Genomic DNA, 27,662 nt, shown 5'->3' on the forward strand with positions numbered 1-27,662 from the left:
ACAGGAAGAAAATCATTACGTATATCATGTTCCATATATCCATGTAATTAGAGAGTAGGTGCCAAAGCAATTTTAGAATCAAATGCACTTTGAGGTTTATTGTTGCCTGAGCAGAAGAAGAAGAAGGAATTCAAAATTTGCCCTTTTCATAGGGCACATGAGAAGGGCAAGTTCCTTCTGCTGTAAAGGCAACAGCAATGGCACACAATGACCTTCTTTTTTCAGGAGATGCAATGGATTATTATTTAACTTTCACAAGAGAGTGCTAATAAATGAGACAGCCGGCTTAATACCCATCTGAAAAGGCTACATACTCCATGATGCAACACTCTGATTGCCAGCTATGGGGATGACTGTTTCGAATGGGATCTTATTCTGTTGACAATCGAACTCGGATTATATAAGTTGTATGAGTACCCTACCTCTAAACGAGCCTGCCAATGCTTCAAAAAGTCCCTAGCAACCATCAAATTTCCAAAGCACTAGGTCAGAAGATGTACCTACCACCTGAGTTTGGTCAAAATCCACCCAAGTTTACTACCAATTATGATGATGACAAACGAACAAACATCCAAACAAACAGACAGAATTACTGACAATAAAGGTCACCTATTTCGGCGACCCAACAAACAGACCTTCGGTGGCAGAGGTAGTAACTAGAGAGTTCATAGAACACGATACCCCATACAGTGTTCAAGTATAACACTCTACTTACATTTTAATAAAATAATGATTTTAAAGATTATTAAAAAAAAATCCCGAAGTTTAGCATTCATGAAGCAGTCTTGTATTATCACCCTTATACACTTTAATAAGACGACGTTGAGCTGCAGTTTAGGCGATAGTGGCTTTATTGATCACAATCGAATGCAGTGTCAATTGGCATCGTACATAGTCCTAGGGGGCCTTCATTAAGTAAAAAAACATTCACGTTCCTCACACTATTACATCACTTTATTTAATACATTACATTAGTTCATCTTGCCTGTTGTTTATGTCCTTTATAACATCCTTAAAAACAGTAGGTTTCCTGTTTGGAGTTATTTTCAATTTTGATTCACTGCCAGGCAGGCAGATGGAGTAAACATGTTATCTCACTCCTCTCTGTGCATGCGTGATCAGGACAAACTCGGAACAAAAGTACGGTAAAACGGCAAATTTGTCTTCCCATTCACATTCCGATTTGTGTTCAAAATATAACATTCGATTTGAGTAAGCTGTTCCTCGATCATAAACTAAGACAGACAGATGGGCAGACATGAATCAATTGCTCAACCCCGCTTTTCACTTCATGTGCATGGGGTACTAACAACACGAACAAGCCGGTAGGCGACGTGGGTGGTCGCTAAATAATTGCATACTAGTCATACAGTTTTTAACGGATCGGGCTGAAATTTTTTGACAAAGAGGTTGATTATAGTGCGCATAAAAGTGCGGAAGCCGATTTTTGATTTTCGAAAAAAAAAATATATATATATAAATATTTTTCAGATTTTCTCAAAAATGTCAAAGTCCCGTTGCTAGGCAACGGTGGCGTCCATAGCAACGGTGCTCAAAAGCATATAACTAGATCCTGGTATGAACCTACCTGTCAAGTTTCATCAAAATCGGTTGACTCCTCTGGCCTCCAGAGCTGTCCATTACATACATACAGACAGACGGAAAACCTGAGAATAACGGCAGTCTAGCGACCACCAAATAATAATAGCATAATATTAATGTTATTACAAAACAATATTAGTACCTCTCCAAGAGGTTTTTCCTCCTTGGACAAATGCTGTGTTAACATATAAATTAGCTTATTGTTGTGGTGTTTTATGGGGCACCTCTACCGGAAGTAAAAAAAACATGATAAACCACAAACATGTACGATTGCCCTTTTTAAACAGTCGCTTCCGCTGTTTAACACTAAGCTGAAAGGGAGGAAACCCAACGTTCTTGAGACAGGGTATGTTTGTCCCCTCCCCCACAGACTAACGGACCCGAGCCTAGATGTACTGTAATCTATATACCTCAGAGAGGATAATAACATGATCCATCCCATAGGGAGTGGGTGTAGTAGTAATATTAAATTTCAAATGGAATCACTCGCTTTTGAGGGAATTATAGGTGGTCAGCTGCTCATAGCTGCCTGGAGTGGTACCACCAGATTTCGCTTAGGAGCCTCTCATGGAACATTGGTTCTGTTGCAAGCTCTTGGAGCAGGATGTCGGATTGGAGCAGGGGGTTGTGGGTTTTTTTGGGGTTCTTTCTGCCTTAAATGTCGTATTCCTGGGCTGCAGTGCACGATAGAGGATACCATTGCAGTCGGTATTCCCACAGGCTTGCCGACAGAAGGTTAGAGGCCCGAACTCGGACGTAGCACCATGGGAGGCTGCCTCATAACCTGGTGCATAATCTTGGGTGCCCTCTCTGCCAGTTCATGACCGAGCTGAGCACGGGATTTTGGGAAGCCCCTCCGAGGCCACTTAATTTGCACCGTCAGTGCCATCTGGAACGCTCCTCGTTTCTCTGCAGAGTTTCTTCAAGCTCATCACCACCTCTACATTTTACTATGGGCCAATCACCTGTCGCACCCCCATCCTGATTGTATTTCCCCGTTTTCTTTCTTTCCCTTTCGATCCAGCGAGGGAGGGGAGGGGGGCTCCTAGTCTTCCCATTTGACCCTTTCTTCCTTCCTTCCCTGGTAATGTTAATGAAAAAAAATTAAAATCAATCCTCTTCTGTGCTTCACTCTGTGATTAAAGTAGGCCATTATGTGTTGATAGCTGGTACCCTTTCCAAATTCTGAATATTGGCTCTAATTTACAAGGGGCCACTCAACAGCAGAACCATGCCTAAATAATGATGCAACCATTGGATGGAGTATTTACTTGAAACTTGGTCAAATCTGCATTCACTCGAGAGATAGATATTTTACATTCCTAAAACGATGACTTTAATTCGATAATTGAATCCATCGTAGTTTTGCCATTCTCTCCCATCGTATACCGTTTTATGGACTTTTCTTGTCATTGCTGTCTTTTAATTAACACATCTATCTGCTTTTACTAAGCAGCTAATGTTTCGCTAAATCACAGTGACAGGAAAATTAAAAGGCCGTGCATCTGTGACACTGACTTCCATCTTCTTTCACAGGGCTCTACACTATTCCCTTCAAGTTGGTGCCATTGTCATATTAGCTCTCATTTTAACATCCTTGAGGTTGTGGGCTCAAATCCGGTTGAAAGATTGGATTATCTGTTTTTTCAATACTGAGCGAGTCTCAGGAGAATTATCATAACTACCTGGTTTTTAGTTAAAATCCTTCACATGGCAGAATTAAATGTATTTCCAATGATTCTATTATCCTATCCCGTGAGATTTGCTGTGTTTATCCCTAATGATGCATCCCATATTCATTAATCACTGCTAAAAAAAATTTTTTTGCTCTTCCACATTCCCCTCCTCTCTTTGTTTTAATCCTGCTCTTGTTCCTTTTTTTTCATCTCCATCACAACACACATTACTTCCCTGTGGACTTCTCACTTGCTCAGGATGCTTATGACCTTGATAAGCTGAGGGCAGCCAGTCTGTCCAGCACTGCCACCTGGTTGGCTGAACCAGATAAGTGGCCTGGAAACATAGACAATGTCAAACCAGAGCGCCCAGTCGCTGACATGAAGAACACCGATGACATGGAGGAGTTCATCAAGCAGGTACAAGGCAGTTATTTCATCAGCATAATCTTTTATTTTAAACGTTTGTACATGGCTTTATGTTGCTAAAATTGTTGCGTGAAGTTTACATGTCTTCACATTTCAATTGCATGCAAAATATCGTGATATAAAAATGAAAGTCTTTATTGTGAATTTCACCGGTTTGAGTGCACAAATCCCACTGCCTTACTAAGGAAACCAAACTCTCTCTTCCTCTTATGTGGCGACTTCAATTGTCATCACGCCAGTTGGCTAGGTGTGGGTACCTCTCTCACCTGCCATGGGACATCAGCAAAAGCTTTCTGTGACTCATTGGGACTGACTCAATCGGTCAACTTCCCGACCCGGATCTCAACCAATGGTACTCCATCTCTTCTGGATCTGATTTTGACAAATTTCCCTGACAATATCTGCTGCTCTTCCTTCGCTCCAATTGGTTCTTCTGACCACGTCCTTATTAAAGTGGACATCTCTCTGGCTGTTATCAGAGAACCACCTCACCGCCGTCGAGTCTGGCATTTCACTCAAGCCGACTGGCAGGGTCTCCGAGCAGCCATCAAACTTACAGACTGGTCTCCTATCACTACTTTCTCAAACATCAACTCATCCTGGGAATTCTTTCAAAGAAACTTGCTCTCCCTCATGCACAGATTTATCCCCTCTCGTGTTCAGTTGTCTTACCCTTCCTCCACCCTTGGTTTACTGAAGCTTGTGGCGAGGCAGTTGTCCTGAAACAACTTGCCTTTGCCTCATGGAAAGCAAACCCAACTGAGGGCAATCTCAGTTCTTTCCACAAAGCTCGGAACAAGTGTGTATCTACCCTCAGGAGAGCCAGAAAACAACATCTTTCTCATCTCAAGTCTGAACTCTCAAACCTCTCTCCCTCCTCAAAATCCTGGTGGCGTTTAATCAAATCTGTTTCTGGTGTATGTTCCCCCTCCATCCCCTCCCTTACCTCAAATGGCCGCACTGCTGATTCCACACGTGATAAAGCTGAATGTCTAAACTCGGTGTTTGCAGCTAAATCTTGTGTCCCAAACCCATCACTATCTCTACCCACTTTACCCAGTCGCACCCAACTGTCCCTGGACTCTGTATCCTTTTCTCCTGACAAGGTGGAGAGCTTGCTTTCAAACCTCGAGTCAGATTCTGCAACCGGTCCAGACGGCATCAGCCCACGTGTCCTCAAAGCCTGCTCTTCTGCTCTTGCTCACCCTCTCTCTGTTCTATTCACCCTCTCTCATTTTCCCAAGGTCATCTGCCATCTGCTTGGAAATCTGCTAACATCACTGCCCTGCATAAAAAGGTGCAAAAACAGATCCCTGTAACTATAGACCAATCAGCCTTCTCCCAATCATCAGCAAGGTTATGGAATCCATCATCGCTTCCAGACATGAAATCCTTCCTCTTCTCCAATGGCTTGATTTCCAATCATCAATTTGGTTTCAGACCAGGTCACTCTACCCTAGATATGCTGCTACTGCTCTCCCATCAATGGATGGAGGTCCTCAATGCCAGACAGGAAATCCGAGCCGTATCCCTGGACATATCACGTGCTTTTGACACAGTCTGGCACCCTGCCCTACTCACCAAACTCTCTGCCCATGGTATTCAAGGCCATCTCCACTCATGGCTCGCAGACTTCCTCTCCTGTCGCAGTCAACGTGTGGCCCTAAATGGAGTTCTTTCATCCCCTCTTCCTGTGCAGGCTGGAGTTCCTCAAGGTAGCGTTCTGGGCCCTGTTCTTTTTCTGGTTTTCATCAATGATCTCTCGGACTCTCTGGAAAATCCTCTATTTCTCTTTGCCGATGACTCAACCCTCTGCCGTACCATCTGTCATCCCTCAGACCGGCAAGCAGCAGCTTCTTCGCTCACTGCAGATCTGGATAAAATCACAAACTGGTCCAACACGTGGAACATGTCTTTCAATCCAGACAAATCTCACACTCTCACTATGTCTCTTCGAAAGGACCGTTTACAAAACCCCCCCATCCACTTTCTCAACAATCCTCTGGAAGAAGTCTTTTCTTTCAAGCTTCTGGGTCTCACTATCTGCCATGACCTTTCCTGGGAAAGTCACATTTACAACCTCGCCTCAAAAGCCAGTCGCCGACTGGGAATCCTCCGTCGTGCAAAGTCCTTCCTCGGCCCTCTTGAGCTCCTGACCACTTACAAAGCTTTTGTCCGTAGCCTGATGGAGTACTGCTCTCCCCTCTGGGCTGGTGCTCCTGCCTCCCACCTTTCTCGACTTCACGCTGTCGAAACCAGGGCTTTTAAGATCATTGGCATCTCCCGCAATGAAGCTGAGTCTTTGGGCCTCTCACTCAATCACCGCAGGTTGGTCGGTGGTCTTTCTGTCTTCTCCCGACTCCTCTCCAGCCTTGCCCCCCCTGCTCTCTCTGCGATTTGTCCCAACCACATTTCCACAGGGCGCTCAAGGTCCGCCAACAACCCCCTTCTGGTAAAACTACCAAAATCACGAATCACTGCTCATCTTCACTCTTTCATTCCTCTTTTTTCCCGCCTTTGGAATAAACTTCCTCACTCTATTCTTTCCCATTCTTCCCTCCAGGCTTTCAAAACAGCTGTTCACCACCACCTCTTATCTTCCCCCATCCAAATCCTCGATCTTTTCTACCCCCGATAATCCACCCAAACCCACTTCCTTCAATTCTCCTGCTTTCCTTCCTGAAAGTCCCTTTAATGTCCATCTTCCCCTCGCCATGTTCCCCGTCCCATCCCCATCCCTCTCCCTTCCACAGTTCACCTGTGTCTGTTCCCCAATGTTTTGTCCCTTCCACTCCCGCCCCTCTTGTCTCATGCCTCCTTGCTGTGAGTTGTGTGTTAGCTCTCATACGAGCCTCGACCAAGGTATACAAAAAAAAAAAAAAAAAAAAAAAAAAAAAAAAAGGAATATCATTTCTAGCACTTCCAAGTCTGGGCTTCAGGTGACTGATACAAGTCCAAATTTAGTCGTTAACTTTCAGTGCCCCCAAGGAATGGCCAAGCTTGCCACTCAGTTTTCAATGCATTACGAATATCATAAGACATTATGAAACCAAATTAATGTCTTTGGCACTGAATCAAAGCTTAAAGCATGGAGAGCAAATATATTGATCGGTCGATCCTGCCAATTCATTTTAACCACAATCGGACAACTGGTGATAAAATCATAAGAAAACGAATCCACAGATTGCGAAAGTAGAAAAAGAACACAATTGTGCTGAACATAAGCTACCTTGGAAGCAAATGTATGTCTGTAATTATCTGTGTCTGTGTTGTCATATAGCAGGATGGAGGCAACATTTACATTGGTCATCTTATTTTGTATGCAGCATAAGGCTGTGTGGGTCGCCTCATTGGTTGAGGGTGCGACTGTGCTGCTGATGCAGTTCCCTCTGCTGCTGATTACAGTAGTAATTTGGAATTTGTTCATGGTGCCAGCAATAGCGCACCTACTGTTATGCAAAAGACTCCGTGGGATCTTTAACATACACCAACTCATGTCAGCAGACGCAATGCTCAGCTTAATGTCCATCTGAGAATTAATGAATCACCCTGTCTGTGAAACACTGGGGTGACAGTTTATCGCTGGGTCAGGATTATAACCCAGGCTTCACAGCTTAGAAGGGAGTGTGTGTACCCCGATGCCATCCTGCCAGCCCATTCACAGAAGTAGGGAAGGTCTTCACCGATATCAACCACAGTAGCAAATAACCTTTCCTGGTGATCTATTGGGCATAAAATGAACAATGTTCTGAAAGCATACACCTATCACCTCCCATTAGTCGATGAATCAGTACCATAATTCACCAAGCCTGCCAGTATGAGAACAAACAAGGATTCATTGTGATTGATTTTCAACCTACCAATCTAATCTTTGCAATAAAGCTATCCAATCAGGTTTTTTTGTATCCCTTGTCAAGGCTCGTATGAGAGCTAACACACAACGCACAGCAACGGGGGCATGACACAAGGGGGGCAGGAGTGGGAAGGACAAAACAGTGGGGAACAGAGACATTAGGAGATCTGTGGAAGGGAGAGGGATGGGGCGGGGAACACGGGATATACAAGATGGGGACTTTCAGGAAGGAAAGCAGGGAATTTGAAGGAGGTGGGTTTGGGGTGGATTAATGGGGGAAGAAAAGATTAATGATTTGAATGGGGGACGATAAGAGGTGGTGGTGAACAGCTGTTTTGAAGGCCTGGAGGGAAGAATGAGATTGAACAGAGTAAGGGAGTTTATTCCAAAGGTGGGGAAAAAGAGGAATGAAAGAGTGAAAGTGAGCAGCGATTCATGATTTTGGTAGTTTTACCAGAAGGGGGTTGTTGGCGGACCTTGAGCGCCCTGCAGAAATATGGAGGGGACAAATTGCAGACAGAGTAGGCGGGGGGGGCAAGACTGGAGAGGAAATGGTAGAAGACAGAAAGACCACTGACCTGCCTGCAGTGGGAGAGTGAGAGGCCCAAAGACTCAGCCTCGTCACAAGAGATACCAATGCTCCGACATTCCTTGGTTTACACTGCGTGAAGCCAAGAAATGTGAGAGGCAGGAGCACCAGCCAAGAGGGGATAGCAGTACTCCATCAGGCTGCGGACACAAGCTTTGGATGTGGTCAGGAACTCAGGTGGGCCGAGGAAGGATTTTGCACGATGGAGGATTCCCAGTTGGCAACTGGCTTTGGAGGTGAGGTTGGAAATGTGGCTTTCCTAGGAAAGATCATGGCAGATAGTGAGACCCAGAAGCTTGAAAGAAAGGACTTCTTCCAGAGGATTGTTGAGAAAGTAGATTGGGGGAAGGGGAGGGTGTTCCAGAGGGTCCTTTCGGAGAGACATGGTAAGAGTGTGAGATTTATCAGGATTGAAAGATGTTCCACGAGTTGGACCAGTTTGTGATTTTACCCAGATCTGCAGAATGAATTAGCTGCTGCTTGCCAGTGTGAGGGATGCACGATGGTACGGCAGAGGGTGGAGTCATCAGCAAAGAGACAAAGAGGATTTTCCAGAGAGTTGGAGAGATCGTTGATGAAAACCAGAAAAAGAACAGGGCCCAGAATGCTGCCTTGAGGATCTCCTGCCTGGACAGGAAGAGGAGATGAAAGAACTCCATTAAGGGCCACATAGTTGCTGTGACAGGAGAGAAGGTCTGTGAGCCACAAGTGGAGATTGCCTTGAATAACAGAGGAAGAGAGTCTGGTTAGCAGGGTGCCAGACCATGTCAAAAGCACATGATATGTCAAGGGAGATTGCTCTGATTTCATGTCTGGCATTGAGGACCTCCATATATTGTTGGGAGAGGAGGAGCAGCATATCCATGGTAGAATGATCTGGTCGGAAACCAAATTGATGAACGGAAATCAGGCCATTGGAGAAGAGGAAGGATTTAATGTCTGAAGCGATGATGGATTCCATAACCTTGCTGATGATTGGGAGAAGGCTGATTGGTCTGTAGTTGCAGGGATCTATTTTTGCACCTTTTTATGCAGGGTGGTAATGTTTGCTGATTTCTAAGCAGATGGCAGATGACCTTGAGCAAATGAGAGGGTGAATAGAACAGACAGCGGGTGAGCAAGAGCAGAAGAGCAGGTTTTTAGGACATGTGGGCTGATGCCGTCTGGACTGGTTGCAGAATTTGAATCGAGGTTTGACAGCAAGCTCTCCACCTTGTCAGAAGAAAAGAACACAGAGTCCAGGGACAGTTGGGAGCGATTGGGAAAGGTGGGTACTGAAAGCGATGGGTTTCGGACACAAGATTTCGATGCAAACACTGACTTTTGGCATTCAGCCTTTTCACGTGTGGTGTCAGCAGTGCGGCAATTTGAGGTAAGGGGGGGGGTGGAGGGGGAACATACACCAGAAACAGATTTGATTCGACGCCACCAGGATTTGGAGGAGGGAGAGAGGTTTGCGAGTTCAGACTTGAGATTATAAAGATATTGCTTTCTGGCTCTCCTGAGGGTAGATACACTCTTGTTCCGAGCTTTATGGAAGGAACTGAGATTGCCCTCAGTTGGGTTTGCTTTCCATGAGGCAAAGGCAAGTTGTTTCAGGACAACTGCCTCGCCACAACCTTCCGTGAACCATGGGCATGAGGAATGCTCGACCAACTGAAGATTAGAGTGGATAAATCTGTGCATGAGGGAGAGCAAGTTTCTTTTAAGGAATTCCCAGGATGAGTTGATGTTGGAGAAAATAGCGATGGGAGACCAGTTGAGAAGTTTTATGGCTGCTTGGAGACCCTACCAGTCGGCTTGAGTGAAATGCCAGACTCGACGGCGGTGAGGTGTTTCTCTGATAATAGCCAGAGAGATGTCCACTTTGACAAGAACGTGGTAAGAAGAACCGATTGGAGTGGAGGAAGAACAGCAGATATTGTCAGGGAAATTTGTCAAAATCAGATCCAGAAGAGATGGAGTACCATTGGTTGAGATCCAGGTCGGGAAGTTGACTGAGTAAGTCCCAATGAGTCGCAGAAAGCTTTTGCTGAAGTGCCATGACAGGTGAGAGAGGTACCCACACCACCTAGCCAACTGGCATGATGACAATTGAAGTCGTCACATAAGAGGAAGAGAGAGTTTGGATGAGAAGATAGAAGATGGTCCATGTTTTCGGATAGTGAGGTGTGGACGGAACAGTACACATATAAACATGAGGTGGGAGTGGAGGGGAAGCATAGCCAGAGGTATTCCTGGGGGTGTGGGGGAGTGAGGGCAGTGCATGGAGAGTGAGGAATAGAGTCTTTGATGAAGAGAGCAACTCCTCCACCAGGACGAGGCTCAGGTCTGTCATACCGGAGGAGGGAGTAACCAGGGAGAGATACTTGGGAGTCAGAGACGTTCTCAGGGAGGAAAGTTTCTGTGAGGCAGATTATGTCTGGTTTGTCAGTGGCAACCTCTCTGGAAAGATCTGTCAGGTTTTAGTGAAATCCCCGGATATTTGAGGTCCACACTGTTAATGAAGAGGGAGGGGAAGAGGCCTTGGGTGCAGGGGTGGGAGGGGAGGGGTAGGGTAGGACAAGGGACAAGGGGGTAGGTAAGTAGGGTTGTTGAAAGAGTGTTGGGGATTGCAGAATAGCTAGGGGAGGGGGCTGGATGAAGACGAGAAAAGGCTCTGTCGTGCTGGGGGAGAGGGGGCAGAAGGCAGTTGAGGATTTGAGGAGGTGGAGTGAAGAGCTGGAGGTGAGAGGGCAGGAGAAGGAGGCAGCTTTGTGGATGTGAGGAGGGGCAACTTTGGGAAGGGTGAGTGAGGGGGGTGAATGGTGGGAGAAGGGTGAGTGGGGAGAGTTGAGGGAGAAAGGTGAGGGGGGAGTTTTTGAGAAAGTTGAGAGGGAAGCTTGGAGGGAGAAGAGTGTGATGGTTGCTTTGAGAGGGAGATGTGAGAGGGATGAGGTGGCACTGAAGTTGGAAAAAAAGAATGGTTGATGGAAAGCGAACATTCATTGCATAGTGTGTTTTTAATTTTTTTAGTTCAGAGATGCGATTAAAGACATTTCTTGAGGGATGCAATAAAGGTGAATTAAGGGAATGGAGAGAAGAAACATTGTAAGAGTTGGATTTTTTCGGCAAGGTATGAAGGAGAGGTCGAATTGAGAGCAGTCTGTTGAAATAGAAGAACGGTAGTGCATTATGATACAGTAATGAGAACCACATGTGTGAAAGAGGAAGATGATGCATTATAATAGATCATTTTTATTATTATTGTTATTTTTTGTGAGAGTTTTCATCAGATTAGGTAATGGAGAGGTTGTAGAAAAAAAATTGTGAGATGAATGGTGAATTTAGATCGGTAATCGCAAAGGGTGGAAACAGATCGCTTGGTTGAGGGAGAAGCACGTGGTTACGGGAGGTGTATTGTCAAAAGTGAATTTATTTATTTATTTATTTATTTATTTTGAATAAGGATTGCATAACATTCAGAAAAGGGATGGTGGAAGTAAAATCGTGGAGGTGTATGGTGAATTTGGAATGGTAAATGCAGAGTGAAGCTACTGGGTTGATGAAAAGTATCAGGAAGAGTGTAGAGAGAGACACGTGGTTACAGGAGGTGTTATAGATCAAAAGGATGCAAGGAAAATTATTAATTTTTGATGGATTTATGAAGATTTCGGGAAAATGAATTCGGGTAAGATTCGGGAATGGAAGGTTGAAGGAAGAAATCGTGAAGGTAATGGAGAGAGTGAGTCATCTCAAATAGAAGAAAGATGGTGTGCCGGCAGGAGGAAGAAGAACAACAAGAAGAACAAGAAGAAGAAAAAGAAGAAGAAGAACAAGAAGAAGAAGAAGAAGAAGAAGAAGAAGAAGAAGAAGAAGAAGAAGAAGAAGAAGAAGAAGAAGAAGAAGAAGAAGAAGAAGAAGAAGAAGAAGAAGAAGAGGGATCGGGACTCGTGGATATGCAGGGAGGAAGGTCGACTTTTTAAAAAAAAAATTTCCTGTAAATTTAAGACAAGAAGCAGGGTGTTTAGTTGGGAGGGATGGGGGATGTTGGGAAAGTGGGGAAAATAGGAATTGAAGGTAATAGGGAGAGAATACAAATAAAAATGATCGTACACCATGAGGGGAAGGATGGGGAGGCCTCAAGGAACCTGGTAAGACAGGGTCGACAAAAACTCACAAAATAGCATGATTTTTGAAACAAAACCGAGCTAGGAACACACAGTAACATGTAGGTGAGAAAATAAACAGTTAAACGGGACAAATCGACCGGAGACTGAACTTTGAGAAAGTCGGCAGAGACCCCTGAGAGAACCTGCCTTCGCTGCAAACCCAGAACCAGAAGACATCAGTAAGGTATCAGTAAGAAAGGTATCAAAAGGTATCAGTAAGAAAGAGTGACTATTGCACAGTCCTTGGAAAATGGGCAATTCTATGCAAAGAGAGAAATTTAATTGGCTGGTATACTATAAATATCATTACGGTGGAGTTTAGAGATACCGTATTATTGTGTTGAGATAGATTATCTCTCCCCTCGTGCTAGTGGACAGGGAAATGCATTGTGTTTGTGTCGCAGGTTTGAATCCCCTTTGTCACTATTCTGGATACCCTCTCTTCTTAAATCCCCTCCTCTCTCCCCATCCCTCTTAATCTCTCTTTGCAGCAAATCTATACACGCAAACAACACGCTTTACAAAACTAACATTACACCTACAAAACTCAAATTACCAATCGCCACATCAAAGCACTTGGATGCCATTCTGTCCTGTGCGGTGCTCGCATCATAGAGCTTGGGTGCCATTCCATCCTCCGTGGCACCTGCACTAATGAACCAATGAGCGCAGCTTCACAACAGCAGCTCTACAATGAGTAGGCAGCATCCATGTGGAACAAACCGGGATGCTGGTCAGCTATAGGCCATGCCTCGGCAAAGGCCTTTAGAAGTCCGGGCATCCCAGTCCTCGGTGCTGTGTGCATCTCGGGAACAAGAGAGCCACAAGGAGTCCTCAAGCAACAAGCCAAGTTGAATGCAAGCCGCTGTGCATACAGGCTCTGTTGAGACCATTTGAGCAAACAAGAGTAAGTGTGAACGAGCTGCGGAGCTCTTTCCCTGGACATGACCATGATTACATACTTATTATACCATCGTTCTCTTGCTTTCACTATTTCTCATCATTCACTTGGCATGCACAAGAGCAATCAACAATTGCCCACCCTCACCTCATTCAAAGCTGGGTTACTGACTCGCATTCACAATTTCTTCTCTGCATTACAAAGCATTCATCGCATTTCTCCCCACAGAGTGCGTTACACCATCACCCTTCCCCCCCACCCCCCACTCTCGCTTTCACATTGGGATCACTGTAAGTCTACACTTAGGTTGGGTGAACGAGGGGTCGCCACGAGCCCCGCCTTCTTTTTCTCTGTCTGCCACTCTTACTTGTCTAATTTCCCAGAGTGAATGAGACATCTATGTCTGTAGTTTCATAATAACATGACTAAGGGTAAGACTTTCTTTTGCGACACTGCATTGCTTGTAAATGCGTGCCTTTTGTTAACATGACCATTCATTTTCAACCTACCGAGTATCTCTTTTTCTATTGGTTAGACACTCATGTGTAAATAGTAAATGTGAGTTTTGCCCCACAGTTTCACGATGGTCAGACGAGCCGATGTCCCACTTACAGTTCCGCTCGGCTGCAATTGATCTAAAGGGGTGGGGCGTCGAGAGCACGGTTCCCTATCTATGAGGATTAATTTGTCAGGAAGGTAACGTGGGAATTGCATGCGAGCACCCTCCCTAAATGAATAGATCCAGATAGCATGGTTGCCTAGCAACCCATCATGCCATGGAGTTATCTGCGGCCTGTCAGCTTTAGTGTCGAAGATCGGGAAGTAGGTTCGTGTAGCTCCTCGTGACGCAGCGGCAAATGGCAAACCCGTAACAATATCATGCTCAAGAATGTATGTGACAATCCACAACTATGGTATGACAACAACCGCCCCCCCCCCCCACACACGCACACACACACACACACTCACACACACACACACACACACACACACACACACACACACACACACACACACACACACACACACACACACACACACACACACACACACACACACACACACACGCACAAAGGTACATGATGACCAATGGATAACTGCAGCAACAGAATTGCATACGAGCAAAATATTCATTCTGAGGGGCAGATCACTATATAGCATTCGATGATGTGTGTCCTTAGTTACCAACTCCCTCAGGATGCATAATCCATTCTACTTGCATGCTAAACATTAAAAAAAAAACATGGATTAATTAACAGGGCAAAGCAGCCTAGTCAATATTCTGCATTCCTTCCACATCTAATTGAGAAAGATAGAGACTCAACAATCATATTCATAACCGACCAAAATGAAGCATTTATCCAACAATGCAGAAATTGCTCAGGTATGTCTAACACACAAGAAACATGACAAGTCTGAATCCAAACCAGTTATTTACTCCTCCAAATCTCAATTAGCAAAGTTGTAAAAGGAGTTATTAACATGGTGACCATATGGCAGATGTCCAGTTTGAGATGGGATAGAACAAGTTCCAGCTCTAATCAAAACATGGACACAAGATTTGATTGTCAAATAAGTTGTGAGAGTACTGTATCTGCCTTTATATAATTATATGTTCCCAAACAAGGAACTTTGTCTGAAGGAGTTACTTGACACTGAATTCCCTTTGTCGGACTGTAACCCCCACAAACATAATGATGTCATTAATGTCATAACAGAACCTTACAGAGATCTAAAAAAACATCCCTGGGAATGCTACTACAAACAAACTACAGTTGGAAGCTGCCCGGGGCTCAGTGACGATCCTCAAAAGACCCCTTGGAACAAAACTTTGAGAAAAAGCAAACTTCACAAATTGGTCCATGAATCACGATCCCTTTCTGAAACAGAGGTGGATACTTTGAGACCGAGGAGGACTCCGTTCCATCTTCTGAAACCCACATATGGAGATAACAACCAACAACACACACACACACACACACACACACACACACACACACACACACACACACACACACACACACACACACACACACACACACACACACACACACACACACACACACACAATTAAGCTAACCAAATTGAGAGAGATGTTTTGTTTCGTTTGCAGGCAGAACCATTATTTAAAGAAAGATGTAGAGATGGTTTCGCATGATCATTTATTGTGACCATCCCCACCTTGTTTGCATACTTTTTGGGGTACCATCCCTTCATCCTTTTACATTTTTTTTTTAAAGTTTTTATTACTTGTTTCGGTACTTTAAAAAAAATGTATCTACATTTTTAATCACCAACTTTGTTTAATATCTGTCGCACTTCATTGACGACAAGTCAGGGACAAACTGCATGGCTGCGCGTGTGCGTGAATGCATGTAAGCTTTCTGGATGGAAGAAAGTTCCTGCACTTTGTGCACAGGCCATCATACCTGGGATAATTATCTTATTTATACGATTAATAGCACTTTTCCCACCGTTAGAGAAGATGAAGTTTGCACATTATTTACTAAATGAAAGGTCTAAATGGTCTAACGGTAAAATTAAATAAAAGGTTAAATTGAAAGGAGATGACATAGTCACTGTGCAATAATACATAAGTAGTAGACGTTCTCACGATCCAATACTATGTAATTAAACCTTGATATAATAAAGTACAGTCCTCGCATTCAAACGGTATGTACTCAAATGGGTCAACTAAGACTTCATGGTGTTTTTCAGTTTTACATTTTTAGGGTGTCCCCAGTATAATGTGGGCACACTTTGTTAAGTAATATTTTGTGTGTTAATAACAACAATATTATAACTGCAACAGCTTGAAATATTGTTCACAATGGGAAACAGATGGCATTAGCCTACTGTACATAACTTTACTTCCATAAAGATGGGAACCCCCATATTATCATCATCAGCAAGTCGGGACCTATCTTGATGCTCAATTTCCGAACCATTGGATAGGGTAAAGAGGATGTGTTGCATATCCCCCATGTCCACCTGATATAACTCCACTTGACTTTGAACTGAAGGGTTACCTGAAGGATGTAGCGTGCAGCAGGAAACCATTTACACTCGGAGAACTTAGGCATGGAGTTGAGCAATCCTGTGCATCTATCTCAGCAGTAATTTTTGCTGAAGCTTGTCACAGTTGTTCGTCACTATCATCAGTGCCTAGATGTCAACGGTGGTCACTTTGAACATTTGCAATAATAAATCAGGTGTAGTAAGCCTTATTTTTGCTAAATTACATGCGTTTTCTTTATTAAAATATGAAATATTACTTGAAGAAGTGTGCCCACATTATTCTGGGACACCCTGTATATGTCGATAATTATCTTATGTCTGACAAAAATGGTTGTCAGACTGTACGCAATCATGTATTCCAACATTAACCACACCGGTCTTTAAAAGTGCTTATCTGTTGGACTGTACGTAATATTATGTTATTAACCACACCCATTTAGGTGTGATTTGCCTGTGTCTATGCAGCCCCACACCACAATGTTGATTGACAGGCATGGTCCCGCACACCTTCGTTTCTCTAGCTATTACTATGCTTAGTGATACAGTTTTGCGAGACAACGTCACCTCCTTCCATTAGAATCATTGTAATTGTTTTAGCCATTATTGTGCACGGCTGGATGACATTTCTCAACAATTTGGTGCGTAAACAATTTTTGCGATCTCTTGATTTGGTACTTTCGCGATGTATTCTGGCGTCCTTTTCCTTCTTGTTAGTTATGAAAATATTCAAGAATAAAATGTGTGGTTTTTAAAGGCTTATGAGTTCACTCTATAGTTGTTGTTTGAGCATAGCATTTTGTACACATTTAATGGGGTGACCATTTTTTTTTTCCCATCCCATCCCTACATATGGAGCACTACCATAATCCATGATAATCTCTACCTATAAATAAAGAAAAAGAAGCAATTTATATCTGTTAATAACAATAGTATCATAATACTGGAGACTAATCGCAATATATATATATATATATATATATATATATATATATATATATGTATATATATATATATATATATATATATATATATACATATCTTCTTCTTCCTCTTTCGGCTTGCTCCCGTTAGGGGTCGCCACAGCGGACCAACTGTCTCCATTTTGCTCTATCCTCCACATCTTCCATTGACACTCCAACCACCCGCATGTCCGCCCTCACCGCATCCATGAACCTCTTCTTTGGCCTTCCTCTTCTCCTCCTGCCTGGCGGCTCCATCTTCAACATCCTTCTCCTGATATACTCCGTTTCCCTCCTGTGCACATGTCCAAACCATCTCAATCTCGCCTCTCTCACTTTGTTTCCAAACCGTCCTACCTGCGCTGTCCCTCTGATATACTCATTTCTTATCCTATCCATCCTCGTCACTCCCAACGAGAATCGCAGCATCTTTAACTCTGCCACCTCCAGCTCTGCTTCCTGTCTTTTTGTTAGCGCCACCGCCTCCAAACCATACAACATAGCTGGTCTCACTACCGTCTTGTATACTTTCCCCTTCACTCTTGCAGCTACCCTTCTGTCACAAATGACTCCTGCAACTCTTCTCCACCCACTCCATCCTGCCTGCACTCTCTTTTTCACTTCTCTCCCACACTCTCCGTTACTTTGGACAGTTGATCCCAAGTATTTAAACCAATCCACCTTCCCCACCTCAACTCCTTGCAACTGCACCATACCACCACCCTCCCTCTCATTTACGCACATGTACTCCGTCTTACTCCTACTGACTAACATTCCCCTTCTCTCCAGTGCGTACCTCCACCTCTCAAGGCTCGCTTCAGCCTGCTCCCTACTCTCCCTACAGATCATGATGTCATCTGCGAACATCATGGTCCATGGAGACTCCAGTCTGATCTCGTCCGTCAACCTGTCCATCACCATTGCAAACAGGAAAGGGCTCAGAGTCGATCCTTGGTGCAATCCCACTTTAACCTTAAACCGGTCCGTCATTCCTACCGCACACCTCACCGCTGTCACACTGTCCTCATACATATCCTGCACGATCCTCACATACTTCTCCAACACTCCCGACTTCCTCATACAATACCACAACTCCTCTTTTGGCACCCTATCATAAGCTTTCTCTAAATCCACAAACACACAATGTAACTCTTTCTGGCCTTCCCTATACTTCTCCATCAACATTCTCAAAGCAAACATCGCATCAGTGGTGCTCTTTCCTGGCATAAACCCATATTGCTGCTCACAGATCGTCAACTCTCCTCTCAACCGAGCTTCCACTACTCTTTCCCACATCTTCATGGTGAGGCTTAACAACTTTATCCCTCTGTAATTTCCACAGCTCTGCACATCACCCTTATTCTTGAAAATCGGAACCAGCACACTTAATCTCCACTCCTCCGGCATCCTCTCACTTTCCAAGACTTTATTAAACAATCTGGTTAACAACCCCACTGCCATCTCTCCTAAGCACTTCCATGCCTCCACTGGTATACCATCTGGGCCAACCGCCTTTCCACTTTTCATCTTCTTCATAGCAGTCCTCACTTCATCCTTACTGATCCACCCCACTTCCAGATTCACTATCTCCACCTTTTCCAACCTTCTCTCTCTCATTTTCTTCATTCATCAGCTCCTCAAAGTACTCCATCCACCTTCTCAACACACTCTCCTCGCTTGTCAGCACATTCCCATTTGCGTCCTTTATCACCCTAACCTGCAGCACATCCTTCCCAGCTCGGTCCCTCTGTCTTGCCAATCGGTATAAATCCTTTTCCCCTTCTTTTGTATCCAGCTTCTCATACAGCTCGTCATATGCCTTTTCCTTGGCCTTTGCCACCTCTCTTTTTGCTTTTCGACGCCACTCCTTGTACTCCTGCCGACTTTCTTCATCTCTCTGACTATCCCACTTCTTTTTCGCCAACCCCTTCTTCCTTATACTTTCCTGCACTTCCTCATTCCACCACCAAGTCTCCTTATCTTCCTTCCTCTGTCCAGATGTCACACCAAGTACCTTCCTAGCTATCTCCCTCACAACTTCTGCTGTCGTTGCCCAATCATCCCACCCATCTTTACCACCATCCAACGCCTGTCTCACCTCCTCCCTAAATTTCACGCAACAGTCTTCCTCCTTCAGCTTCCACCATCTGGTCCTTGGTTCAGCCCTCACTCTCTTCCTCAACCTCACCTCTAAAGTCATCCTACAGACCACCAATCGATGCTGTCGAGCTACACTCTCCCCTGCCACAACCTTACAGTCACTAATCTCTTTCAGGTTGCATCTCCTGCTTAAGATGTAATCCACCTGTGTGCACTTTCCTCCACTCTTGTATGTCACCCTGTGTTCCTCCTTCTTCTTGAAATACGTGTTTACCACTGCCATTTCCATTCTTTTTGCAAACTCTACCACCATTTGCCCTTCCACATTTCTCTTGTTGAGACCGTACCTCCCCATCACCTCCTCATCCTCTTTATTCCCTTCCCCAACATGTCCATTGAAATCTGCTCCAATCACCACTCTTTCATCCTTGGATACACTCTCCACCACTTCATCTAACTCACTCCAGAAATCTTCTTTATATTCCATCTCACACCCCATATGTGGGGCATATGCACTGATGACATTCATCATCACCCCTTCAATTTCCAACTTCACACTCGTCACTCGGTCAGACACCCTCCTCACCTCCAATACCCTCTTGACATGATCTTCCTTCAGGATTATTCCGACACCATTTCTCCTCCCATCCACACCATGGTAGAACAGTTTGAAACCACCTCCAATGCTCCTCGCCTTACTCCCCATCCACTTGGTCTCTTGTACACACAGTTTGTGCACCTTTCTTCTCTCCATCATATCAGCCAACTCTCGCCCTTTGCCAGTCATCGTCCCAACATTCAGAGTTCCAACTCTCACCTCCACACTTCTACCCTTCCCCTCTCCCTATATATATATATATATATATATATATATATATATATATATATATATATATATATATATATATATATATATATATATATATATATATATATATATACAAATATATATATATATATATATATATATATATATATATATCTATATATATATATATATATATATATATATATATATATATACACATATTTTGGAATTCCCTTTTGTTTTTTTTGCAATGATTTCATTAAAATTCCTCTCAAAAGGCAATACATTTCTGCAGTATTCACCTTCAAATTCTAAGCAGCGATTTTCATCACTGTGGTGTTGTAATCCATGCAAACTCAAACTATAGTCTCCTCTGAACCTCAAGGAAGAATGCTGAAATGAGTGGATGAAATATCTTTGTTGGTTACCGGTCCAACTAAGATTTTGTAAAATTTCCTTTTCGAACCCAACATACATTTCTCTCAAATAATTCTTTCAATTCTCCTCTGTTCTTCCTTTCACAAGATATTATTCCCTACTCCCTCCCCCTCCCCTCCCCCAACTTACCTATTATTTTCCACCCAACCTCAATTTTTTTCGAACAATACAATTGTGACAAGATCTCTTTTAATATGTTGTTCTCTGTAGAGCATTGACAGTGCCAACAAAGACCCTTCTGCTCCACCTTACGACTCCTTCTTGCTCTATGACTATGAAGGGATTGGCTCTCTTCCTGGATCCCTCAGCTCTCTCTGCTCACAACTCAACAATGAAGATCACGACTACGACTATCTTCATGGTTGGGGGCCTCGCTTTCACCGGCTGGCCGATATGTATGGAGCAGATGTATTCTAGTTGCTGAATTTCACTTCCGTGGATGTTCATGTTGAGGTGTTTGCCAGGTACCAAATACAAATCCGGAAGATCAATATTTGGTGCCAGGTCCTGGTAGGAACACATCCCAGGTCATGCAAATTGATTCTGATGTTTAAAGCTGTGAGTAGGTGATGGTGCTTAAATTTAATGCTTCAAACTAGTTGGTTTATTTATATTGTGTTGCAACCTGTGCGCCAACTGGCTTGAGGCAAGTGTGCATCATGTTTCATGATATTCTGAGATATTCAGAACCGTGGGTCTGGATAGATATGTACCTTTTATATTTATAACTCTAAGCAGAGAAATTACTTGAGACAGAAACTAACCGTGAAAAAAGATTATTATTATTATTATAACTTCCCTTTTCATCACCGTCAAGAAAAGACACATTTGAAAAGGAAATGGAATGAAAGTTAATCATATGAAAGGTCATTTGGCTCAACACATTTCAGTCGCATCTCCACCCTTTCATATAACAGATGACTCCCAACAAAAGCCTCCAGGGTAAGGGAAGTGCAAACAGGTACATGCAGATGCATCGCAAGCACAATGGACATTAGAGAGATGAGGATGCCAGGAGGAAGCGTTAGTAGATAATAAGAAGCATTAGAGAGATGAGGATGCCAGGAGGAAGCATTGTATGAAATAATAAGTAGATAATAATTAGTCCATCCCCCATGCAGCGGAAGACAGGGTTTTGCATTCAATTCTGTGTGTCTGTCTGTTCAGGTCGTAACTCTTTCACCATTTGAGCTTTTTTCATCAAATTTTAAACAAATGTTTATATTATGAGAATATGAAGAAGACAAATTAACAATTTTGTCAAAATGTCAAAAGTCAGCGTCATAAAATTGTCAATGCTCATCCAAATGACCTGAATTTTTAATTATCATTTGAGCTTTTGTCATCAAATTTTCAGCAAAACTTTATGAGACTATGGAGAAGACAAATGAATAATTTGGTCAAAGGTATATCGAGCCTTGTATTTGACATACGGAAGAAGAAGAAGAGGAAGAGGAAGAAAAAGAAGAAGAATGAGAAGAAGGTCTGAATATTAAGCAGCCGGGCTTTCCATTTTCAGATGTTTTCTAGTTTTTTTTTTTTTTTTGAGAAAAACAAGTCGGTAGATTGATGCAAAGGTACTGGATTCTCAATGTGTAGGTACTGGATTCTCAATGTGTAGGTACTGGATTCTCAATGTGTAGGTACTGGATTCTCAGTGTGAAGGTACTGGATTCTCAATGTGAAGGTACTGGATTCTCAATGTGAAGGTAATGGATTCTCAATGTGTAGGTACTGGATTCTCAATGTGTAGGTACTGGATTTTCAATGTGAAGGTACTGGATTCTCAATGTGAAGGTACTGGATTCTCAATGTGAAGGTACTGGATTCTCAATGTGTCAGTACTGGATTCTCAATGTGTATGTACTGGATTCTCAATGTGAAGGTACTGGATTCTCAATGTGAAGGTACTGGATTCTCAATGTGAAAGTACTGGATTCTCAATGTGAAGGTACTGGATTCTCAATGTGTCGGTACTGGATTCTCAATGTGTATGTACTGGATTCTCAATGTGAAGGTACTGGATTCTCAATGCGTAGGTACTGGATTCTCAATGTGTAGGTACTGGATTCTCAATGTGTCGGTGCTGGATTCTCAATGTGTATGTACTGGATTCTCACTGAAAGACACTTACCACTACAAAGTGCACTTCTACATAATGTAACGTTCACTTTTGATTCCCTCCAGGTACCATTTAAGTGCCAACGCGTTTTTTTTTTAACTCTCAAATGATTTTTCCACCATTACTCTTCTTGGCAGATCATTCCACAAATGAAAGACTTTCAGTGAGTGACACTCATTTCTGTCATGTGTTATAGTCTTGGTCTTTTCTTTTTTTTATCGTCCAAATCCACGACTTTCAAAATGACGCATGAATGCTAAACGAGGCATTGTGTGTGTGCGTGTGTGTGTGTGTGTGTGTGTGTGTGTGTGTGTGTGTGTGTGTGTGTGTGTGTGTGTGTGTGTGTGTGTGTGTGTGTGTGTGTGTGTGATCATCAGTGAAGTGGCATTCCAGCCAAAATTGGTTGATTCAAAATCCTTCTCCGAAAAATCTGAAACTTCATATGTCTGATCTACGACCCGATGCAAGTGAAGAATTCAATTTATGACGTCATGGGTCACGTGGTCTGTTAGCCACATTGGAGTGAGAAAAAAAAATCTTCTCCAGAACCGCTTAACAGATCGATGTGAAACCTCATCCATGTAATCCATTAGCCATGGGGAATATACTGTAGTTTGAATTTTTTTTCATATTCATCTTCAATTATGAAATTTAGCAAATCATGTGCACAAAAGTGGTTGTTAAATATCGTAATAATTAATCAATAATCGATAGAGTTACGGACAATGGCAATGTATGTGACATAATAGGGTGCATGGATGATACGGGTAAATGGGCCATAATAGCAGTGGACCATAATAGAAGCATGTTTAGTTAACGATGGTATTTTTGTTCAGAATGAGCACGTGAGGTGAGACTATTTTCTCTACTGAGCACTCTTCTAATTTCTCTTGTGGTCCCAGAACCAAACAAACAATATATTTATAACAGCCCTCATGGCTCCTGTAGGGCTCCCATCCCTCCCACCATGATTAATTGTAAACATCATAATTTTAAACTTACCCTGTACATTCACAAGCCCCAGTTATGTCCTTCCCATCAATGTTCAGAAACACCAAATCCAGGTATACAGTCCATTCACTGGTTGTGATTCATCAAGGGTTTGTGTAGCACACATCCATCCACTCAGACATTGCACTGGCCACATGGTCGGGAGTTTGCAGAACAAGCAGGTGCCCGTTCGGCAAGCTGAGAAAGTTATCCAAGTCTTTTGTTGGGCCGAGGCACAGTCCATTCTCTCCGGTACTTTTCCAAGTATTTCCAGTTTCTTTTCAAAGCTTTGTGAACCATTTTATGTTACAATCCTTTTCCCGCACATACGATATACGTTTGGCTGCCCTGATGGCCCCAGTTTCCTGGGGTTTCTTTGCCTGTGCATTGAGCATTCTGGGGTGGATTACCTAATTTCGAAAGTGACATATTGTACTACCATTTGTTTTCACTCTTTGTCAAAATCTTTCTGGACCATGTCAATCACCTTTTCTAAATAATCTGCTTTACACTACTTATTGACAGACTTGTATTTGAAAACCTCTCCAACAAGCAAAAGCCAGGAAGTTTTTGGACCCTCGTCGTTGCTCTGCGCTGAGCCCTGCCCATTGCTCGTGCACAATTCTTGCAATCGTAGTAAAACTGCAGCAATCATACCGATCAAGCTTAACTCCAGTTCAGGCTAACATAGTGTACTTTTTTGTATACATGGTTAAGGCTCATGGAAGAGTGAGGGCAGAATGGAATGGAACAAGATGAAAAGCGAGAAACACCAACAGAAGAGTAGAAGTGAGAGTGAGATCAAGGGGAGGGGGAGATGTACACGCGGGGTGAAACAAGCTGCACACAAGCTGAATGAAACGCAGCAAGAAAAGGAAGGGGAACGTAAGAATGAAACAGAAAAGGAACAAACCAACCGACAACTAACAAACAAAAGGAGGTGAAGGAGAGGGGGGAAAATCACAACCTGGAAAAAGGGAGTGCTTGCATGGGAATGAGGTCATTTGGGGGAAGAAGAGATGCTGAGTATAAAGATGGGAGATGACTTGAGGTAGTGTTCCTAAACTTTTCCAGCTTTCTATCGGACATAAAATGAACAATCTTCTGCAAGCATATGCCTATAATCTCCCTTTCGTAGATGAATGACACCACAATTCACTGAGCCTGCTAGCATGACAACATGGAAAGAGGGAAACATTGTTCTCCTTGTTCTGTGGTTATGTATTTTGTTGTATTTTCAATATTCCTGCTTATAGACCCTAAAAATCATGTATTGCCCAAAATGTTTGAGTGATTCGTGAGTGCCTCCAGGTCTTCCACCTGATAACTATGTTTCAATGGTACGCTCCCATTAAAAAAAACATAATCCTTCCTACTGCTACAGCTATACATGTTAAAAACTTTATTTTCCGGATCCGAGACTTTTTCTACAAATATCATGTGTACAAACTTTGGTTTACCTGCTCATTTTAAATGAAAAATACATTGTGTGTGTTTTTAAATGAAGCAATCCTTGCAACATCCCACTGGATACATTTTTGTTTGGCTTTTACTTTGTTCTTCTCAATGTAATAGATACCTTATTGCTCTTTCAGTGTTTTGTTTCTTCTTGTTGGCATTATGATTATGAATCAAGTTAAAATAACGAAATCATTGCCTGTGATTAGATTTATGCAATCGCGTTCAAACCAGATTTTTGGACTTAAATACAAAATTAATGGTTTATAAAACGAGCAGATCCTGAATGTCAAATACAAGTGCAAGATTGTCTATTGTTATATTTTCATGCAGCACTCTGTGCATGACGTCACTGGTCCCTTTGTTCAAACATTTAAAAAAAAAAAAAAAGGAATCGTGATTGAGAAAACTCTTTCTAATTTGCTGATTTAGGTGGTGTGAATACAGTAACAAGTTAAGCACAGGTGCTTTATGGTTATGGTTTCACAGTCTGTGTGTTGCATTGAAGCACTTTTAATACAATCAAATTGGGATGAATTTGTGAGGAAGTTGAAAAAAAAGAACATTAATAATGGAGGACGAACAAGTATTGCAAGATGGGATCAATACGCTTGTTAAAGCGGACATCTCTCTGGCTGTTATTAGAGAACCACCTCAGTGCCGACGAGTCTGGCATTTCACTCAGGCCGACTGGCAGGGTCTTCAAGCAGCCATCAAACTTCTAAACTGGTCTCTCATTTCCACTCTCACCAACATCAATTCATACTGGGAATTTTTTTCAAAGAAATTTCCTCTCTCATGTTCAGATTTATCCCCTCTTGACTTCAGTTGTCCTACCCTTCCTCCCGCCCATGGTTCACTGAAGCTTGTGGTGAGGCAGTTGTCCTGAAACAACTTGCCTTCATGTCATGGAAGGCTAATCCAACTGAAGGTAATCTCAGTTCCTTTCACAAATCTCGTAACAAGTGTGTGTCTACCTTCACGAGAGCCAGGAAGCAACATCTTTCTCATCTCAAATCTGTTCTCTCAAACCATTCTCCCTCCTCCAAATCCTGGTGGCGTCTAGTTACGTCTGTTTCTGGTGTATGTTCCACCTCCATCCCTCCATTACCTCAAATGGCCACACAGCTGACACTGCACGTGAAAAGGCTGAATGCCTAAACTCTGTGTTTGCTTCTAAATCTTGTGTCCCAAACCCATCGCCTTCTATACCCACTTTATCCAGTATCACCCAGCTGTTCCTGGACTCCGTGTCCTTTTCTCCTGACATGGTGAAGAGATTGCTGTCAAACTTCGACTCAGATTCTGCAACCGGTCCAGACGGCATCAGCCCACGTGTCCTAAAAACCTGCCCTGCTGCTCTTGCTCACCCTCTCTTTGGCCTATTCGCCCTCTCATTTTCTCAAGGTCATCTGCTATCTGCTTGCAAATCAGCAAACATTACCATTCTAGATTTTAAAAAAGGGATCAAAAACTGATCCCTGCAACTACAGACCAATCAGCATTCTCCCAATCATCAGCAAGGTCATGGAATCCATCATTGCTACTGACATCAAATCCTTCCTCTTCTCCAATGGCTTGATTTCCGACCATCAATTTGGATTTAGACCAGGTCACTCTACCCTGGATATGCTACTTCTGCTTTTCCAACAATGGAAGAGGTCCTAAATGCCAAACACGAGATCAGAGCCATCTCATTAAACATATCATGAGCTTTCAATATGGTCTGGCATCCCGCACTGCTCACCAAACACTCTTGTTATGGTATCCATGGTCATATCTACTCATGGCTCACAGAATTCCTCTCCTGTTGCAGTCAACGCGTGGCTCTTCATGATATTCTCTCATCTCCTCTTCCCATCCAGGCTGGAGTTCCTCAAGGTGGTGTTCTTGGCACAGTGCTTTTTCTGGTTTTCATCAATGATCTCTCAGATTCTCTATAAAATCCTCTTTATCTCTTTGCTGATGACTCTTACCATCTGCTCTACCATCTGTCATCCCTCTGATCAGCAGGCAGCAGCCACTTCACTCTCTGCAGACCTGGATAAAATCACAAGCTGGTCAAACACTTGAAATACAACTTTCAATCCTGACAAATCTCACACTCTCACCATGTCTCTCTGAAAGCACCATCTGGACCCCCCCCCCACCATCTACTTTCTCAACAACCCCCTTGGGGAAGCTCTTTCATTCAAGCTTTTGGGTCTCACTATCTACAATGATGTTTCCTGGGAAAGCCACATTTCCAACCTGGCCTCCAAAGCCAGTCGCTGACTGTGAATGCTCTGTCGTGCAAAGTCCTTCCTCGGCCCACCTGACCTCCTGACCACACATAAAGCTTTTGTCCACAGCCTGATGGAGTACTGCTCTCCCCTGCAGGGCTGGTGCTCCTGCCTCCCACCTTTCTCAGCTTCATGCTGTAGAAACCAAGGCATTTAGGATCATTGGTATCTCCCACGGTGAGGCTGAGTCTTTGGGCCTCTCACGCTCTCACAGCAGGGAGGTCAGTGGTCTTTCTGTCTTCTACCATCTCCTCTCCGGTTTAGCCACCCCTCCTCTGTCTGTGAT

The 27,662-nt window shown here is 43.3% G+C and overlaps 1 protein-coding gene across 5 annotated transcripts in view; it reads left to right on the forward strand.

The window, feature by feature from the left end:
- Nucleotides 1–25,011, forward strand: part of LOC147019985 (cadherin-15-like) — a 74,097-nt gene extending 49,086 nt beyond the window's left edge. For 3 of the 5 annotated variants that reach the window (XM_085894887.1, XM_085894884.1, XM_085894886.1), the window contains exons 13-14: nucleotides 3,537–3,698; nucleotides 20,735–25,011. In XM_085894887.1, coding sequence (XP_085751013.1) covers nucleotides 3,537–3,698; nucleotides 20,735–20,941 — 369 coding nt within the window. In that variant the 3' untranslated portion in view covers nucleotides 20,942–25,011. Of the gene's footprint in view, nucleotides 1–3,536; nucleotides 3,699–7,033; nucleotides 7,681–12,791; nucleotides 14,276–20,734 lie in introns of those variants that run through there. The other 2 variants (XM_085894885.1, XM_085894888.1) reach the window with 2 other exon arrangements.
- Nucleotides 25,012–27,662: the final 2,651 nt, after the last annotated feature.

This window comes from Eptatretus burgeri, chromosome 9 (genome assembly GCF_056783735.1).
Source record: "Eptatretus burgeri isolate ZD-2024b chromosome 9, Ebu_testis_v1, whole genome shotgun sequence".
In the NCBI taxonomy this organism is placed as follows: Eukaryota; Metazoa; Chordata; class Myxini; order Myxiniformes; family Myxinidae; genus Eptatretus; species Eptatretus burgeri.